Below are 20,191 nucleotides of genomic sequence, written 5' to 3'. Positions count from 1 at the left end.
ACTGCCCTGGGCAGCCTGTTCCAGTGCTTCACCCCCTTTCTGTGTAGAAATTCTTCCCAATATCTAACCTGAACCTCCTGGTGCAACTTCAACACATTCCTTCTTGTCCTATCAGCAGTTATTTTGAGAAGAAATGTAACAACATTGTGCAAGAAAAGCTCTTTTGAATCTATGGGTAAGCCCTGTTTTAAACACACGTTATTACATATGCATTTCTATTTCAAATAAGAACACTGCTTATTTTGCAATATATGGAAAAATATCCCCAGAAATGAGTAACTCTTAAATTCTGTAACCTAAAAACATGTGATATGATCTTCAAATGAAGATTTTTTCCTAACTGTTTCAGACAAATAATGTTGATAGCTACTGCTGTCGACTCATCTGACCAGAGCTAGGTCCATTGTAATTTGCATCCTGTTGCCTAATTAGCAAAGGACTCGTAGCTTTCCAAAATTCAAACATTTTGAAAAAATTCTTAGGAATAGTGGAAAACAAGCTTCACGAAACCAAAAGGACATTTCCTTATAGTCATTCATTAAGAAGGAAATTCTGCATAACAAAATCACTTCTCAGATGATTCCCTTAAGAGAGTCAGGATGCTTCTGTGTATAATTATTCCAGCAGAAGGATGAATTAATTTATATACATGTTTACATAGCACAGGAACAGTAAAAAGGTACTGGACAGGAACCATGGATGCGATTTAATGAGCTATTTTGTTAATTAAACATGCCAGATACCACTTAGTATTTTCCAGACAATCTAGTTTTCAAATGTCTAAATGGTGCTGATCTGAACATATTTAGATGTCTTAACACTCTTTCTAGCTACAACTACCTACAACTCCAAAATGTAACTATCTTTTAAAAATGTAGTCTGTCTTAATGGGGAAAAATACACTAGAAAAGTAGAAAAGATAAAAAGGTCCCACAGTAAAACACACAAGGCAATTTTAGGTCTGTAATACATTCCTGTCAACCAGATAAAGTGTTGAAGGGTGTGGCTGAGAAATAAATGTTTAATTGTCAATACAGGCTCACTGCAGTGTAAAGGGACCCAAGACCCACTATTTATCCAATACATGACTGACTTTCTGCCGAGAATGCCTCTTGTGAAAGAAATATTAATTATGAATTCTAGTCTCTGCCTTTATATAAGGGAAATTAATGAAAATTTTGTCTTACTAAGAAATGCAGAACAAGTCTCCTCATTAACATCTAATTCATTGCTCTTGAATAGAAAAATAAAAGAACATGAAGAATATGATTAGGGACACGAAGAAAGAAAAGAGAGTAGAATGCAAGTTCCTCCATATTTAACCCACTGTGTCATAAATTGCAAAGCAACCTGAAAGAAAATCAACTGATCTGAGTACCTGATAAACAGCAGGAGACAGAGACAAAACCAGAACCTCAAATACCAGATATTTCTTTAAATTTTGACGTATTTTCTCCTAGGATTTCTGTGATGCTGTATGAATCATGCATTCTTAGGTGGCACAATACTTAAACCTGATCTGCTTCTTAATCCTGTTTTCATAAAGGAAAGTCTTGGGAATACAAGACTTTCATCCCTTAGTCTTTGTAAAAGACACACAAAAAGCATATATATATATATATGTATATGTTTGGCAAAAGTTCCCCATAAAGTGGGAACTATTTCAGTGTTTTGTGCTTTGTTCATGTGGACCGGTGACCTTTTAGGAGCCAAGCTGGTCGCTTGGTCCTCTAGAGAACAAGCTGATCAGACTGAAAGACACCTACACCTGGTGGGTACTGTTGATGAATAATCCTTTTCCTTCCTCTGACAGAGAGACAAGCAGTATAATTAACAGATCCTACTCCCATATCTGTGTGGCTACCACCTTTACTGAGGTGAATCTGAAGATTCGCTCCTCTCCCTGGCGATCAAGCCAAGGACCAAAACTGGAATGCTTCCCAGCTTCCAAAAGGCTCTGCAGAAGGCTGAAAGCCAGGCAGCAGGAAACCGGCCGATGCAGCCCTCTCCCGGTACGAGAGCCTCACCATGTCCAAGTCAAACGCAGGAAGGCACCGGCCTGGAGTTCCCTGTTCCCCACCCTCCAACGTGCTTGTCTTCCATATCCTTTCCTTTGCCTAGCCAGAAACCAGATTCAAAGCGGGTACTGGAGCGAGCCATGGAGGGGCCCTGCCCCAGCGGCAATGATGTGCCCTATATGCCGTTTAAACCTGGGCTTGCCAGACGGATGGAACAGAGAGGTGCAACTGCCTCCAAGCGAAGGGGAGCAAATCTCATGACGGCCCGTTAGACCAGTATTAACGCTCTTCTGAAAACCAACAATTTCGTTGCATGTAGCTCGAGACACAAACACTTGCTCTAACATTGTTATAAATTTTTAACTTATGTACAATAAGGCTGAACAACTATTAACTACCTTCTTCTTCTGTTTATTTTACAAATTACAGCTCCCAACGTTTGCACAGATTGCATATGCCATGCCTTAATTGGGAATATGTTTTAAATTATGGCAATATTATTATATGTTTAAAGCTTTCAAACACTAAACAGATAAAATATATATTTTTCTCCAAATACACCACTATGGATTAACTTTTATTACCAAAAAGTCAGCTTGATATGAAACTAGTATTGCAATGACTCTGAAAAAAGCATCGATTCCTTTGCTTTATATTTATTTGGGGATCATAGGATCTCGGGCTACGTTTTCTTAGATGTTGTTAATGTGTCACAAACACAAAAGAAGTTACAAAAATGAAACACTATTTTTAAAGTAAGCAATACATAGTTCTAAAAAAGAAATGGCCTAAACATTTCTCTAAACTATTGAGTTTGTTGACCTGTGGAGTGAGTGGCTACGGAGCCACACTAAAGTGGCTACTGCCTGCTTTAGTGTGAATATCAAATCATCATATGATAAAGAAGTGGGGTTGTCACAAAGACGTCTTTCTCCACCCTCTCTTTACCTGTCATTGTCCAAAACGGAAATAAGATTCACCATGCAATGTTTCTGAACATATAAAAAGGCATGATTTTATTGCATTTTTGCATGTTGCATTGCATCTGAACATACAAAAAAGTGTAATTTAGATGAAAAATTCAAAAACCTTCAATTAGAATGTTTTTTCTTATAAAACTTAATTTACTGCAGCAGCAAGTTGGCTACACATATAATTTATGAAGCAATATGTGAACAAAGCTGATTTTCTTTAAAAATACTAGAATTGCTGGAAAATGCTTAAAGTTTAAATTTTCCAAAGCAACAGATGTCCACATCATTTTGTTCCATAAAATTATTCATGAAAGTATGAAAAATCTTAATGACAAAAAGACTGAAATATGACTATGCAGAAAGCTAGCAAAAGCTAACCAGAGACTGAATTAATATCATGCCTGACAAAGAGGAGGCACTGGAGAATGAAAATATTAATTCAAAGCGGTACATTTGAAACTGGGCCTACGCAACGGACAAGACACACAGTCTGCCATTACAAGACGGTCATATCACTCTTAGGACCTAAGATTTAATGCTGCTGATGCCAAAGGAAAAAGGAACACAAAGGAGCAAACTTTCTTGCAAATCATATTTTCATCTCCCCTGCCTCCAGCTTCTTCAGTATCCCCGGAACATCCTTGAATACCGCTGCCCTCATCAGTCTCCTCCTCGACAGGTATGGCTGCAGAGAGGCAGAAAAACGTTGGGGCAGCACCAACAATGGGAACCTTGGAGCCTTCCCCCCATCTCAAATCATTTATTTCCTTCTCCGGTTTCTCTTCTTCCCAGCTCCTTTATTTGTTTTGCCCTCCATACAGGGAATCTGCCATCTAGCAGTGACCATATAACAAATAAGCAGCTCAGCTATGAGCATCAAGAAGCACCTTCAGCCAGACACTGCTGGTCTACACCTGGCACGCTGGCTCAACAAAGCAGCGACAGGATGAGCTGTACCTACATACAGGTCACCTGCTGACCTGATAAAGTGACTTATGGGGCAACCATTTTTATTTTACTTTGATATTCTGCTTCAAACGCGTCCCCTGCTTTATTTTGATCCTTCATTGTAATACTGTATTAACTATGCTATTATTATTCTCCAGAAGTTCTCTGGAAAGAGAAACACCAGTCTTCTAATACAGAACTGCTCCTTAGTTTTGGCTTTTCACATAGGGTCCAAATAGAAATTCCAGTGCCTATTGCCTAAAAGTCAACAAAGTTTATAACAGGATAATGTTAATTACCTGTTTGGAGTAACACTGGAGTTCAGAAAACTGGGTGAAAAAAGGTGCCAATGCGTGGAAGCTGACAGTAATAGAGTGGTGCGGTTTAAAACAGCAAAGATAAAAGAAAATGAATGGAAAAAAAAAAAGTTTACCAGGCCAACATTTTTAAGAAGTTGAAAAATTTTGCTGCAACATGTTTTTACATGAGAATTTGCTAAGTCTATTGACAGTTTTAAGTCAGAGAAGAACAGAGAAAATACAAAGAAGAGTTGTACTAAATAATGATTTGTAAACTGTGTGACAATTAGTTAATGAAGTGACTAGTTTGGACAAATAAAAGATGAAACTTTTCAGATATATTGGTTCTGTTCTTTCCAAAACTAATCACTATCAGCCTAAATATAATCTACTTTCAAAAGCACAGATATAAAATGACAGGATGGAGAAAAAAAAGAAGAATTATTAGACAGTAGGAGATGTCTAATGACTGGCTTTTCTCACTCAGCTGGGAAAAACTTTTTCAAAATATCAAAAATTATCAGAGAAGGAAAAAAAAAATTGCTTTTCAATCTATTGTAATATTCTTCCAGAGAGACGGTCTGCCAAGCTTCAGTGTGACTTCAATCAGTCAAAATGTTTTCCCTTCAGCTCAGACTGGGTGTTCTATTAAAAACATAGAGACTTGTACCCCCAAATGCAAAAATAATACTCTCTTTATCCATCTACTAGAATAAATAAAACTTAAAAGTACATGGAAAAAATAGTTAAAATCTCTCTTGGGTAAGATAACCTGGAGGTATGTGCTAGTCTAGCTTGATAAAGTTTCTCTCCACTGCTGGATGTAATAAAAGTAAGAGTTAGGTTTATTCGCAGCCAATATTTAATATCTGCATTATGACAGAAGATCAATCGCTCAAATCCCCCTACTGTATCTGTGGGAAATACAGTGCTACAGAGAACCATTTCATTTGTTGGGTCTGAAGCTGTCCTAAGACACAGCTGTCACATCTAGGTCAAAATTGAAGCAGGATAGCACAAAATTCAAGGCTTTCAATAGAATTTTCAAATATCTCATAGAAGCATTTGGTTTGAATCCTCACATCTCATCGCCAGCAGCACTACATATTTGATTCTTCTGTTGGGAATAAACCGCCCTTGTAATACACTTATGCATGTGGAAATAGTAGTCTGGTCAATACCATGTGAAAGACCCTCTCAGGGGAGACAATACAAAGAGACATTGCATAAAAACAGCTTAACAAAATGTAGTAAATAGCAGAAAATCTGTGGTGGAAAGCCCATAGGAGATTTTATTGCAAGCTTGCAAAGACTTGCAATAGGCTTCCTTCTCTCTCTCTCTCTTCCCCCGCGCCCAGTACCTCCAAAATTGACAGTAAATTAGTGAGAAACAAGTGCAGAGACAGCACAGTACTGTCCTCCTGCCCGTTACATATTGGTGACTTGCACCCAGCTGAGGTTACAGAGATGTACCCACTGCCTGGGCAATTAGCCTGGCGGTTTCCTTCTAAAAGCCACATTCAATACAAGTAACACTTGTGAAGCGTTACAGCACAGCCAACAATGCCCTCCAAAGCTGTTGGACATAAACTTACTCGTTATCACTCTTCCACACTGGGCTCTGAACATGGTGAAAGACAGGCTTGCAAGGCTGACCCTCCTTCCCTAACACGTCCAAAATTTATCATCTCAGATGTTTTAGTCATCTTCGCTCCCAAGTATGTGTGCTTGAAAAAGTCCAATGGGGTCACTAAGGACTTCTGGGTATTCCCAGATCCCAGCAGAAGAGCTGAGTACATGAGCAGCTCACCTGAAAGCAATAGAACATTTTTCCCCAGGAGAAAACCCTTTGACTTTTCCCCCCAAACAGCCAGGTGTTTGTTATCTGGCACATAAAGGAGCCTGGGGAGCTGTGCTGTTGGTTAAATTTCAGATAATAAGCTTGAACTTTGTCCTTATTCTGCTTACTAAAAATGAGAGACAGAGGTGCAGCAGAATCAGGAAATGCCTCCCCTGTAAAGCAGGGAGAAGTCATATGAGAGACTCACATGGAAAAGATCTCATGATGAAAGGCAGAGAAAAAACAGGTTGGCAACAGCAAGGTTTCAATAAGAAGCTGCTGAAAGATCCTATTTCTCAGCTGCCTTCTGACTCTACTAACATAGTAGTCAATAAAAGGGCATTAGTGAAAATGTTTGCTAAAGTCTTGTTTCTGTTTAACAGCCTCCTAATGTAAGACATCAATAAGCCAAATGAATTTAAGTCACCACCCACGAATGAAGCAAGAATATTTAGCTGAATTTATGATTGTGAATCCCTGGTACCTGTTTCATCTTCACTATGTAGCAACTCTTCGCTTACCCATAAATGTTTATTAAAAGTTTGCTTCTTGGATGTTTTATTGCCACTTAACAAAAAAATATATATTTTTCTAATCTAAAATTTCAAGGAATTGAAAGAAATTTACCTCAAGACTTTGGTAGACTTAGTTACAGGAACGTCTCTGGGGCTGTACAAATTACTACGTGGTTGCCTTCCTATAGGCCTACTCTAGCAAACATTAGCTGCTGCTAACCAAATCATTATTTATGTAAGCAGATCATTATCCCTGAACAGATTTTTTTTTGATGGCTGTAGCTTTAGATAACTGATTTCTCTGGTGATTCAATTTACTTAAAGTCAAAAGGATGATTAAATATATATATGGTCTATGGGAAGGAAAGAGATAAAGAAAGACTATGTCTCATATTGAAAAAAAAGAATCATTGTGGATTTGGCAAAACATAGAATCACAGACAGAACTATCACTATACAGGGAAATTTCTACCAGGGATTTATGGGAACCCATCACACACATATATAAATATATATGTTCATTTTTTTAAAACTAATGATCTGTGCGAACTTTAAAATCCTGGTTGTTAAAACCTGGTGAATACACAGAACCATGTAGGTGTGCAAATTAACTACTTCTCCATTTGCAAATTACCTACATACCTTTAAAAATTAATTATTTCTATTTTTTAAAGTTATAGATTTTAAGTTTTTAATCATTTCTACAAGGCTGACTTTCTAGATTTTGCACAAAGCATGGAGAGAATGCAGCTGTTTATTAGAAACAGTTCAGACTATAAATATTTGATAAATATGTATATATTCATGGTCCATATGTCATACATTTACAGTCTTCTTAATGCAGATTTCAGAATTAATTTAGACTGTAAAGATTACTTCAAAATTTGAACTCTAATCTTTGGTCTTTGCTTGCTGTCATTTTGGCTTTTACTTCGTCAGTAATATAATTTGATCAGACGTATGCCAAATGCTAACATAAAATTTCTAAATATATTCAATGCATGTAAACATGAGTGCAATTAAGAAATTTCTTTTTATATACTGTTTACACAGTTTCACTGCAAGTTTCCCAAGGATAACAAAAATCTAGATGTCCTGTAAGTTGTTTTAAAAATGCAGATAAATCTAATTTTCACATCTATTTCCATTTTTACTAGAACCACACATACTATAAACATGAGATAGTAGCATATTGGTTCTAGTTGTTTCTCTTGTTGCCCATAACTATATATATATATATATTTAATGGCAAATATAATGCCAAACTGTTCTTTTTAAAGTCATTTACTTTTGCACCTACCTCAGATTGCACCAAGGACCAAGCAATATTCATTTATCGATGGATTTTTGCAAGAGCAATCTATGGAATCCAGTTAAGACCCAGGTAGAGCTGTACTCAGTAATTATAACAAAAAAACCACTTGAACTATAATCAAGAGAGAAAAATATTCACTATCCTCCTGCTCTGCTATGTAGCTCAGGATGAGAAGAGGAAACCCAGCAGCAGGAAGCCTAAATGTTTCCCAGGCCCCTCCTACTGGATCTGGAGCTGGATCTGCAGCTGGATCAAATATGTATTTTTACCAAATTTTGAAAATTTGGCCTTACTGACACTTTTACTGAAAAATTAGCAATTTACTGAAATTTCATCAATTTATTGAAATAACTGCTGACATCCCAACCTAAACCTTCACAGCTACTTTCATAAAGATGAGACTCCAGCTTTAAAATACGACCCGGTGCCAGAGCTCACTTCATTATTGGGATGCACTCTGTATAAACTCCCTGGGCACATTTTTTTTTTTACAAAAGCATTATTCTCAGGAGTTAACTATGTTTTTTTCCCTTCAGCTATGCTGAGTCCTTAATGTATGCAGCTTCACAGCACGGAAGACCAACATTGTCTTTGGCAGACTGGCAACAAGAGTTTACTCATGACATGACACCATATACCATTTTGCTTAAAAGGAAAAGGCAAAATGCATCATCTAAAAGAGAACAGAATAAAATAAACCAAAACTGGAAATAGCTGCATCCTTAATACATTTTTTTTTCCAGACATGCAGGAAAACAAATATTGGTAAGGTCCTTCAGGTTCAAAAGCAACGACACAGAACCAAAACCCACTGTTTGAAATCTGCAACTGTGTTTTACTTTGTAAAACCAAAAAGCTACCTGATTTCTCAACTGAGCAAGTCACAATGGGCCAATGGATCAATCCCTGCTTAAGGAATTGCAAGAACAGCAATGCTGGGCAAGGCCATCAGGAGCGTTCATTCGAGCTTAAAGGCTGAGCTCTTGTGATTAGGCTGGGACTCTCCACTTGTATTTACCTGAAACAGGCGCTTCTTACTGTGTGAGGAAATATACCCTAATTTCATTTTGCTTTTCCAATTCCCTAGAGATTAAGAATCTAAGAATATTATTTAAGCTTCCATCCTCTCATTAACTGTACAGCACAGATCACCACAAAATGCTCTTCCTTCAGGGCACGTGTGTCTGTTTCACAAGAAAAGAGCCAAACTTGCCTGTATTAAACATTATATAAAACATGGTTGATTTGGGGATAACACGCTGTTTATTTACCTGGGACAAGTTTTCTTCATTCCATAAAAAAAAAGTCATAAAAGAGCTTTTTCAAACAAGCCAGCTACATGCATCCCTCTAAAGGACATAGTGAATGTTTAAAAAAATGTTGAAGTGTAATTGAAAAGCGAGTGTACAATTGAACAGGGCTGCTGGCGTGTATTCATAGAAAACACACTTGTTTTCTTCTAACTTTGCTTATACATTCCCTGCCATCTAACAAATGGGCCTGTGAAGAATACACATGGCTGTCACAGTTCTCAAGCTTGTGACGCTTGAGAATATCTACCAGAAATCTCATTACAAGTGAAAAATAATGGACTTCTCCCTTCGCTGCTGATTTCAAAAAGCTGGGGTGTGTGTGGCAGGGAGGGATTTGCAATGTGTCACACTACGTAAAAGATTAAAAAAAATAAACTTTTCCTTGGACTAGATCTAACTTATAAAACTGGAATGTTTTCTTGCCACTCACTACACTATCTAAATAAAGAAGGCATTTTTAACACATATTCATTTTATGTCAATCTTTTTTGAAAAAAAATCCATCTAGGAAAAAAATAAAGAATATAAAATTAATAAGGTATTTTGAAGTATTTTCCTGTAATAAAAAATTATTCTCTCTGTCTGAGAATGCTTGGGGAGAAAAAAAAAAGGCATCAATTTTAATGATCTTTAAGGAAAAAAGTCCATGCCAAAAAGCAAAAATGTATATTAACAGTGCAGCAGCTTTCATAGAGATAGCACATATTCAAACACATCACTGAAAGTCTGCAAACAAAAAGTTCAACAGTTCATTTCCCTCACTCTCCACATGCTAGATGCGAGTATTCAGCCATGCACCTTCGATGTCACAGAGAGAGACTATCAAGCTATGTTTGCAGCTGCTGAGCTGTGAAGGTGATGACTAAAATCACACACCTAAATAGGTACGGACCCACCAGTTATAAAATAAAAATGCTGAAGTTTCAGAGAAAATAAAAAAAGAAACAAACAAGGGGCATGGGCAGGCGAACTCCCAACTGTCCCATCTGCTCTCACAAGAAAAGCTATGGAGTTCAGAGGGGCCTTTCCTAAACTGTTGTTTCTGTCCCACCATGGGTTTTTTTACTCCCAAAGTAAAATCCCTGAATATCCACAGAAGCATTATTGACAATTCTAACCAAATTGCTAGAAATGTGTGAAAATGAATTCCCAAAATATATGCTTCAAAATGGTTCTTCCTTTCTGCCATTGAGCATTTTTATAAATTTACCAGGCCACTTAATGACACATTCATTAAGAGTAATAAAAATTCATAGGAGAGGATCAGGAATTGGTTAGGTGGATTTTGAATGCATATTAGTACCCTTACCACTTAGATAAACTTTGACACTGGGAGCAAAAATATCTAGAATCTGGAAAGTTCACCGTGCAAAAATTCTTGATTTCATGTAACCCGAAGGACTGTAATTGCTGTTTTTCTTTCTTTTCCTTCTCTGGTTAAAAAAAAAATATATTAGTCATCCATCAGAAAACTGAAACAGTAACATTTGACATAGGTAGCAGGATACAACTAGTATAGCTAATAACTGAAGAGTTTTGCAAACACTACTCCAATGACATTTGTTCAGTTCCATCGTTTTGTGCATATTAGAAAATGCTCAAAGAATAGAGAAAAAAAAATAGTTTGCAACTACTAGTGAAGCGTTAATCATTTTTTTCTGTATGATTTACTGCTAGGTATTTCCCTTACGTATATCGAGTATATGGACAACTTCCAAAGTATTGCCAAGTGTTTCTTTTTTTTTTTTTCCCAAGTATATCTTACATTTAAGAAAAGAACCAGGTGGAATTTGAAAATTCTTACCATAAGGTGTACAAATAGAAAGATGCATCGGAAAGATCCATACCTTCAATATATGCACAAAAAAATCTATAGCTTGACCATATGAAAAAAGCTGACCTTATTTCCACTCACAGTGTGGGACTCCAGCACCCAGAAATCCTTCTATGGTTCTCCTGGTGGGAGCCCCCAAAGATGACGCTGCAGCAAGGCTATTGCCATTTTGCAGACATTCATCTGCCACGGGATGGAGATTAAGGGCATTACTCACACGGCAATGCTCTCTCAGAAACTTATTAAGATCTTCACAAATCGGGAGTGCAATGCACTATGTCACAGCTGCCGTAGCCTCCAGATGCCATGACATTACTGCCTGTCTCAGAAATGCATAAACGTGGACATGATGGAAGATATATATCACACGCCTTTGCTCTCTGTCTCCATAAGAGTATGAATAAAAATCTACCGTCGCTTTTGCCTTAACTGACTCGGTGGGTATCTTGCCTTTAGTTATATTGCTTTCTTCTCCATGACTTGTTTTTTTGATAAATGATGTCACTTTAAGTGTAAAGACCCTTTTCCCCTTTACAGAGGACTAAATGGCTCTTTTTAAAGTGAATGTTAAAACTCCCATTGACTATGAAATAAATGGTTTATATTACATAATAACCTATTTGCTACAGCTTCTCAAGCTTATATCTTTTGGCATGCAACTCCTCCATTATTGTAGCCACTGCACAAGTAGTTTCTTTTTTCTTTTCTCCCTCAAGTAAGACATACTCAGTTTTGCCCTATGGAGGATGAAAGTCTTTTCTGAAAGTAATGCCGCTGTTATTCACAGCTAACAATACAGAGCTAATTTGGAATCTTGTTCCATGATGAGCCCCTGATCTTTTCCAAGTGACTTCTAAGAGCTTTTCTTACAGGCGCTGACCTCATGTGTCTCATCTACACAGCAGAAAAAGATGCCATCTCATCCCAATTCTCAAACTTAAAGCAAAGCAAAAAAGTGGAAGGAGAAGATTTGATAATGTTCAATATTAAATTCTTCAGGGGGCAGATGCCAGACCTAACCTCCTCTCTGGAAATCACACCTATTTTTGCTTTGGTTTGCTGGAAAAGCAAAAATGTGGTTTTCATGTCTGGGGCAAAAAACCACCTATCTTACAAGCATATCCCAAAAACACAGGAACTGGAAACTATGGCAATTACAGGATTTTGAGTAAGTCATCTGACATAAAGAACCGTTTTTCTTTGTTTTCTGAGGCTGATGATCTTGCTGCAAATTAACGTACGAGGAAAACTGAGTATTCATAATCACTAAATATATGTTTTTGCAGCTACCTGCACTGTAAGATGCCCAATTTCTGTATCCTGAAAACGCTTTTTCAAAACCAAAAGTATTAATTCAATATGCATCTACAAACTTTCAAAAAGGTACAACTGCAACATACTGAGCAACCTTGTTATTTGGGTAATGTTGCCAGAGTTCAGGGCAAATTTGACTAGAGGGCTATCTTTTCAAATCAGCCTTTCAAAATCATTCATTATCCCAATGGCCACTTCCTCCAGTGACAGAAGGTTTTATCTGCAAATTACACGGCTTAACTTAAGGGTAGTGCTTGTATTTATATGCTAATACCTATACTTGTGTTCAGGCTAAAAGGTGCCAGGGGACACAGGTAGCTGGAACAAAGCAGCGCTCTGCCCTCACTTCAAATGATGGAGCCTGGCACCACACACCAGGGTGCTTCAAGACAAGGTAATAATGCTGTTATTGTTGCTTTAATAAAATAAAAGTAATAATTGAAATCACCTCTGAAAAAGCCCAGCCTTTCTCTTTCACCAATATTAAAGCTTGGCTGCCTAAGATCTTCTGTGAAGACATGTTTTATCAGTATTTTTAAAGGACTGTTTCACTGAGAGATGCTTTTTCTTCACCACAAGTATGCAGTCTGTCAACCAAGCAACGTTTCATCAAATGACCGAAATCATTTTGTCAAGCTGTTTCACTTTTTCTCATTTTTACTTTAAGCCTCTAAAAGCATCCTGTCATGTAGCTACAGTACTTCGGGTACCTATTTCATAAAAAAAAAAAAAAAAAAAATACTGCCTTCAACTATAAATATTTCAGAAAAGATCGTGATTTTTATTGTTGGATTCTGTTATTTAAAGGCATCTTTCTGTTGAAGAGTCATATTTCACAAAAAAAATAGATGTTGGTTTCTTTTATCAAACTATAAAGCAAGTAGGTATACTTAAAAGTAAATGTTTGTCATGCACAGAATCACAGAATCACAGAACCTTCAAGGTTGGAAGGGACCTCTAGACATCATCTAGTCCAACCTTCCTGCTCAAGCAGGCACACCTACTGCATGTGGCGCAGGGTGGCATCCAGGCGGGTTTTGAAGACCTCCAGAGTAGGAGACTCCACAACCCCCCTGGGCAGCCTGTTCCACTGCTCTGTCACCCTAACAGTAAAGAAGTTGCTCCTCACCTGGAGACGGAACTTCTTGTGCTCCAGCTTGTGGCCATTACCCCTCGTCCTATCTCTGGCCACCAGTGAGAACAGCTTGTCCCCTTCCTCCCTGCATTCTCCCTTCCTGAACTTATACACATTAATCATATCCCCTCTGAGCCGTCTCTTCTCCAGAGAAAACAGGCCCAGCTCGCTCAGCCTCTCTTCATACGAGAGATGTTCCATTCCCTTAATCATCCTGGTTGCCCTTCTCTGGACCCTCTCGAGAAGCTCCACGTCCCTCTTATACTGGGGTGCCCAGAACTGCACACAGTACTCCAGGTGCGGCCTCACCAGAGCTGAGGAGAGGGGCAGGATCCCCTCCCTTGACCTGCTGGCAACACTCCTCCTGATGCAGGCCAGGATCCCATTGGCCTTCTTGGCCACGAGGGCACACTGCTCACTCATGGTTAACTTAGTGTCAACCAGGACTCCCAGCTCCCTCTCCGTGGAGCTGCTCTCCAGCAGGTCAACCCCTAATCTGTACTGGTGCCGGGGGTTATTCCTCCCCAGGTGCAGGACCCTGCACTTGTCCTTATTGAACCTCATGAGGTTCCTCTCTGCCCAACTCTCCAGCCTGTCCAGGTCCCTCTGGATGGCAGCACAGCCCTCTGGAGTGTCGGCCACTCCACCCAGCTTGGTGTCATCCGCAAACTTGCTCAGGGTGCATTCCGTGCCCTCGTCCAGGTCATTGATAAACAAGTTGAACAGCACTGGGCCCAGTACTGACCCCTGGGGGACACCACTGGCCACAGGCCTCCAGCTGGACTCGGCCCCATTTATGACCACCCTCTGAGCTCTGCCATCCAGCCAGCCCTCGATCCACCGCACCGCACTGCACTCGTCTAGTCCACTCTCCCGGAGCTTCCGTATGAGGATATTATGGGAGACGGTGTCAAAAGCCTTGCTGAAGTCAAGGTAGACAACATCCACGGCTCTCCCCTMRTCCAGCCAGCCTGTCAYCCCATCATAGAAGGCTATGAGGTTCGTCAGACATGACTTCCCCTTGGTGAATCCATGCTGACTGCTCCTCAGCAGCTTCTTCTCCBCCATRTGCCYGGAGATTCTCTCTAGGATGAACYGCTCCATCACCTTTCCAGGGRCAGAGGTGAGGCTGACCGGCCTGTAATTGCCCGGCTCCTCCCTCTTGCCCTTTTTGAAGACTGGAGTAACATTGGCTGTCTTCCAGTCCTCGGGCACCTCCCCTGCTCTCCAGGACCTCTCAAAGATGATGGAGAGAGGCTGAGCAATAACCTCGGCCAATTCCCTCAGCACTCTTGGGTGCATCCCATCTGGGCCCATAGATTTTTGAGTGGCCAGTTTGCCTAAGTGATCCCTAACCCAATCCTTCTCAACCCGCGGAAGGTCTTCCTCTAGCCCATTTACATCTCTTCCATTTGAAGAGATGTAGCTTGCAGCTGTAAGATTAACTGTGCTGTAGTGCTTATATAGTTAAAATAGCACAATAAAACATTTTAGCATTGCAATGGTAAATGCAATTAAGATGCTGTGCACTGAACAGTCACACTGATTTAAAAAACTTCACAAGCTCAGTTTCTTTTTGTCTGTTCAAATAGCCCAGAGTTCTTAAGATAATAAATATCCTGTAAATAGTAGAAACGATGTTGAAATGCTGAAGAATAAAATGTGCAAGGATCCTGGCTTTGAGGTATCCGTCAAAACCAAAACCACAGCAGCTGGCACTTTTCGTTTGGCTAGTTCTGGGGGCAAAGGGCATCCTCATGCCTTGAGTCACTCAACAAAGTCAACGGATGAGATCTGCAGGACATGTAGTCCTCCTCTTATTCCAGCTCCTGCCCCACTTAGAATAAAACCAGAGAAATGTCAAATACGGCCTTCCTGCAAAAACACCTCCAAATGACGATATTGCATAAAAATATATTCAGAAAGAGGATGCCAGATGTCTGTTTTTCTGCAGGTTTGTAGACTTTATTTAAGTACTGGCAGGATCAAATTCAAGGAAGGACACCTAAAGCTACCCTTACTTTTCTTATAATATTATCAATTCTGCCTTAACTTGAGTAGCATTTGTACCACTGCTTATCTGGATTTCAAAAGAAACTCTAAATTCATATTCATATAGTAAAGGCAAACCTCTGAAAAATGTGTTACATAGTTAGACAATTTCAGCTGCCTTGATACGATTCTTATTTATTTGCTTTAATTTTATCTTTAATTCCAGGCAATGAATTATATCTTGTTTCCCAGTTGCTCCCCTCAAGACCCAACGTGACACTTGTCTGAACGCTATCTTTTTCTCAACTGGCCTGTTCAGGCTAACATGATAACAGTCAAAGTCTTCTACAAAAGCAACAACCAAGATCAAAAAGAGTAACTTCAAAGCAGCAGCGTTGTGGATTCCAGTGTTGCCTCTCCCACGGAACAGCTAACGAGCAACTCGGAGCTGGGGCTACAATAAATATTTCATGAAGCCTTGGGCAATATAATTAGCAAGCATGGAACATCTTAATCTATTTAGGCAAAAAGTACTTGAATTTTAGTTTAATCTGAGATGTAAGAATAGTTTTATTTAGAAATAAGAGGGATAATCGTGGAAAAACTCACAGTAAGCGCAGCCGTAGACCTCAATCCTCAGCCCGATTTGGCCCTCTCCATTCCAGTCCAAGGGAACTATGCGCACGTAGCGGGCGATAACGGGGTGCTGCAGATCATGCCGGACCACGCTATCAGAGTTCGTGTTTCCAGGAAATGCCTGTAGAAAGAACAACAAAATGGCTATATTACCTCCATCCCACTTGTAATAAAGCATTCCTGCTCTGAAGGAAACCGTTAGGTACTGAAGCTCTGTGAGCACCTAGTCATGCTCAAGTGTGTTTCAGATCCCTCTTTTCCAGGGACCAAATGAACAGTCAACTTAAGAAGAGTTTCACTGGGACCTCATGTTGTCTTTCTCCACAAAAGATACGTTGAATTCATGGAGGAGCTGCAGAGAGGTAAGAAAGCATTCCGCTCTGCATCGCTAACCTGTGATGCAGTCATTAAATTATTAATAAAAGTGTCCAGGCCAGAGCAGTTGCTCTGTGGAAGAAGAAAGGCACTGTCAAAAAAACAGATTATTTACTCCAGCCATTTCCCCAGACGCGTACCCACTGCAATAACCTGCCACCTGCAAGAGCCCAAAACACCCCCAATGTCTGCAATTTCCAATAACCCAGAAATCTTCCTTTATTTCTGAGGTATTACCCATTGGGAAGTGGGTATCTGATTTCTGTCAAACTGTAGTTGTCACCCACAGAAAAGCCTATTTGTGGTTAATATAACTTTGGAAGTAAGGAAAGGGCACAAAAATTCTCAAAGGAGTTTTGAAAATCAATGGCGTAAATACTTAGTGCAAATTTTGTGTTCTTTTGCTTGTTTTAGTTTTGTTTTTTTCCCCCACTTTGTGGCAAATTATTTCATAGCATCAATTCAAAGTAAACAAAATCTCCTGGTTAACATAATGTATATATAATTTTTTCTCGAGTCAGCTTGTGGACAATCCATTCATTCACTAGATAGATATTTAGATATTGAAAAAAAAACTATTATATGCCCAGATATTAATTATTCCACAAGAATGTCCTTGATGTGTCCCTGCCTTGCTCAATGCCCAGTACATCTGGTTGGTGATCTTTCTTGCTTTCTCCTTTCTCCCTAATTTTTCTGTAGTGCAGTTATTCACCTGCTATATTATGCCATTCCTCACATCCTTGTACAGCTCTTTAAAATGCATTAATTAATGTTTACAAAACACTTTAATGTTAGATGGTGTTTATGAAGAAATTAATATTTTTGCCTTCCGAGCTGAGATGACCAGAATACAAATAAAACAGAACAATGAGAACAAATCCTATTGAACCACTGTCTGCACTCTAAAGCCTCTTCTAGAAACTCCGAAAGAACAATTTGTGCTTTGGCACACCTTAAATTTTGTAAAATAACGTAGAAGTCTAGGGCTAACCCAGAAAATGTCTGGTATTTTGAGGGTTTCTGTTGATCTATGATCCAGTAACATTTGCTAGATGAGCTGCACCGACACAGGTAGCAGAGAACAGGGCAGCCTGGGGGTGTCATCAGTTTCTCAGATAATTAAAATGCATTTTATTTAGTTTCCAGCAGAACAATATCCTTTTAAATGCAGCCCTCATTTAGATAAATGCGGTACAGTAATACACGCTCTGTGGATAATGCAAACGTCAGAGCAAAATCCATCATTGCGGGGCTGAAAAATCAATTTACAGGAGCTTGTGAATTATGTACTATTGCTGTTAAATCTCCCTTTCTGACTAAGATTTGTACATGGGCTCAGAAAGGCAGGTTTTCATTAAAAATTGAGCTTACGCAATTTGCAAAGCCACACGTTTGCCAAGGTTAACAAACAATTTAATAAGATTTAGAAGTATAATTTAGACCCACATTATAGCAGAGATTTTTTTTAACAAGGGAATGACTCCCTGACTGTAAAACACAGAAACGTGCAATAACAGCCCTCCTCAAGGCAACTGTTTTTCAGGAAAGGGTGGAAACACCTCTATAAACCAAACAAGTTATGTGGGTTATTAATCTCATAATCTCACTGGAATCGTGTTGCCAGAAATGTGCTCTTCTTGGGTAATGCAGTTTTTCTTCAGCCCAAACAGGGGGACGAATGTCCAGGACGGGTCCCTCGGTGGCGAGATAAGCAGCAGCGTCTCCTCGCTCTGACTCCCCAACCTTCTGTCCTACAAGCCATTTCTCTTCATGTATCAGATGGAAACTTCTTCACACTGCTTCATGTTTCAGCTCGCACTGCAGTAAAGGGACTGGGAATGTCGTGAGTCGCAAGCGCTTTTCCCACAGCCGGTGCTTTGTGGATGGCAAAGCAGGAAGAGGGGAGAAAGGCAAAAAGAATGCCTCTAGTTCCCACGTTTCTGCCACCCTGCGGTTTTGACTGGGGCTTTTTTGACCTGGTTTTGCATGGAGTTTTCAGAAGCTCTTGCTGAGAAGTTTCATCCTGCTTCCTTGGCAGTAAAATTTGATCACTTCCAAGTACTTTTCCCCAAATTATTAGGATTAAAAAATTACAAAGACAGAAAATAGCTTTTAATAAGCCATCTATTTAAAAAAAAAAAAAAAATCAGACAAGCCTTTCCAAGAAGCAGAACAAAATGCCATCGAGTTTTTGCAATTCACTTGGACCGTACCTGTATGCTTCCACCATACTACCCTACAAACAGGTATAGTAATTCAATAAAATTTCTTGGCATGAACATGAAAATGTAAGGGCTAAAAGTAGATGCTAGTGAAGTATGGAAGCAAAGTTAGGCAAAGTTAAGGCTGAAGCTGGTCTTTATTTGCTATACTTACAACACCATTATTCTAATGAATAATTATAAATGCAAAACATCTTATGTCTTCGTAGGTAGCATGCTCAACTCAACAATATTACTTATATCTCACAAAAAAAAGTGTTTAGCTTTCTGTAAAACACTGAATTTGCATTACTGTTGAGTACCCTACTTTTCATACAACAAGCCCATTAGCAAACTTGATTTTGAGAAAATGTTTTTACTATAAAGGACTAAAAAGAAATTCTCAGCATTGCAAATTATCTCCGAAAGACAGTGGCTCAAGCCTGAACGAGAGGCAGTACTGCAAGTGAACAAAAACAGAAGTTTTTGTACTTTATCCACCAAGGTAAAAATAGAAGAACATGTAGACAGATGTGAACCAAAGGCACAAAAAGATGCTTGCATTTTTTTTCTTTTTATTTTTTACGGAAGCAGAAAGAAAACCCCACACATCACTTTAAAAACCCACCACATCATCAGCTGCCCCACACATGCTACAAAGCCTAATTTGCTTCAGGTGCAAATACATTTTTCACCTGACTTTTTTAAATCTCCATGCAAATTAGTGACTTATTCGGAGACATTCAATGTATGCACTTTCTATGGTGATGCAGAAGTTGGGTACTGTAGGGATGACATTTCTTTTCCATTAAAACAAAAAGAAGGACAATTTCTTTCAATGTAATTTTTTTTTTCATTAGTTTAATTAGATGCTGCTGTTGCATATCTTGAGAGGTATGCTTTGTCACTGACATTTTAAACACAGAAGGGAATAATTTATGGTTCTGATCTGATGAAAAAAAAACTAACCATCTACATGCATTTAGATACAGCAACAGTGAAAATGCTATAAAGACTCTATGTTGCAGCTCCAAAAATAACTCTTGCACTCAGGAACAGGTCTTAGACATAGAACTAGCACTACAAAGGTATAGTGTTATGAAATATATAAACGTCCACAGGCAGACACAACTGTTTTCTTTGCTAACCTCAAGGCAAACTAAGCTACTTAAACTGGTTAAACCCTAAAATTTTTATTTTATAGAAAACCCCCAGTATTCCAAAACATTTCCTCACATTTCCGATTTCCAAAAACAAATGCTGTCCCACAAAACCCACTGGTTAGAAGTTTGCCAAGTTGATTTCTTTGAGGATGGCTGTCAGGCTCCTGCCTGCAGGGAGGAACAGTCCCTGGGCCCCTACAGCCGGTGACTGAAACCCGCACTGCGCTTCAGTAGAACAAATATGTTTCAGAAAAACATCTGTGTTTCACCACAATAGAGGAGAGGAGAGGAGAGGAGAGGAGAGGAGAGGAGAGGA

At 39.1% G+C, this 20,191-nt stretch overlaps 1 protein-coding gene across 1 annotated transcript in view; it reads right to left on the bottom strand.

Moving 5' to 3' along the window:
* Positions 1-20,191, bottom strand: part of LOC112945562 (contactin-associated protein-like 2) — a gene marked incomplete at its 3' end in the record, with an annotated part of 170,254 nt that overhangs the window by 36,546 nt on the left and 113,517 nt on the right. The window contains exon 3 of the mRNA XM_026037197.1: positions 16,107-16,254. Within this exon, the coding sequence (XP_025892982.1) occupies positions 16,107-16,254 (148 nt within the window). The remainder of the gene's footprint in view (positions 1-16,106; positions 16,255-20,191) is intronic.

Source organism: Nothoprocta perdicaria, unplaced genomic scaffold (genome assembly GCF_003342845.1).
Source record: "Nothoprocta perdicaria isolate Ctin4 unplaced genomic scaffold, notPer1 scaffold_192, whole genome shotgun sequence".
Classification (NCBI taxonomy): Eukaryota; Metazoa; Chordata; class Aves; order Tinamiformes; family Tinamidae; genus Nothoprocta; species Nothoprocta perdicaria.
The sequence above is the reverse complement of the archived record's forward strand: the minus strand, read 5'-3'. Positions and strand labels throughout refer to the sequence as shown.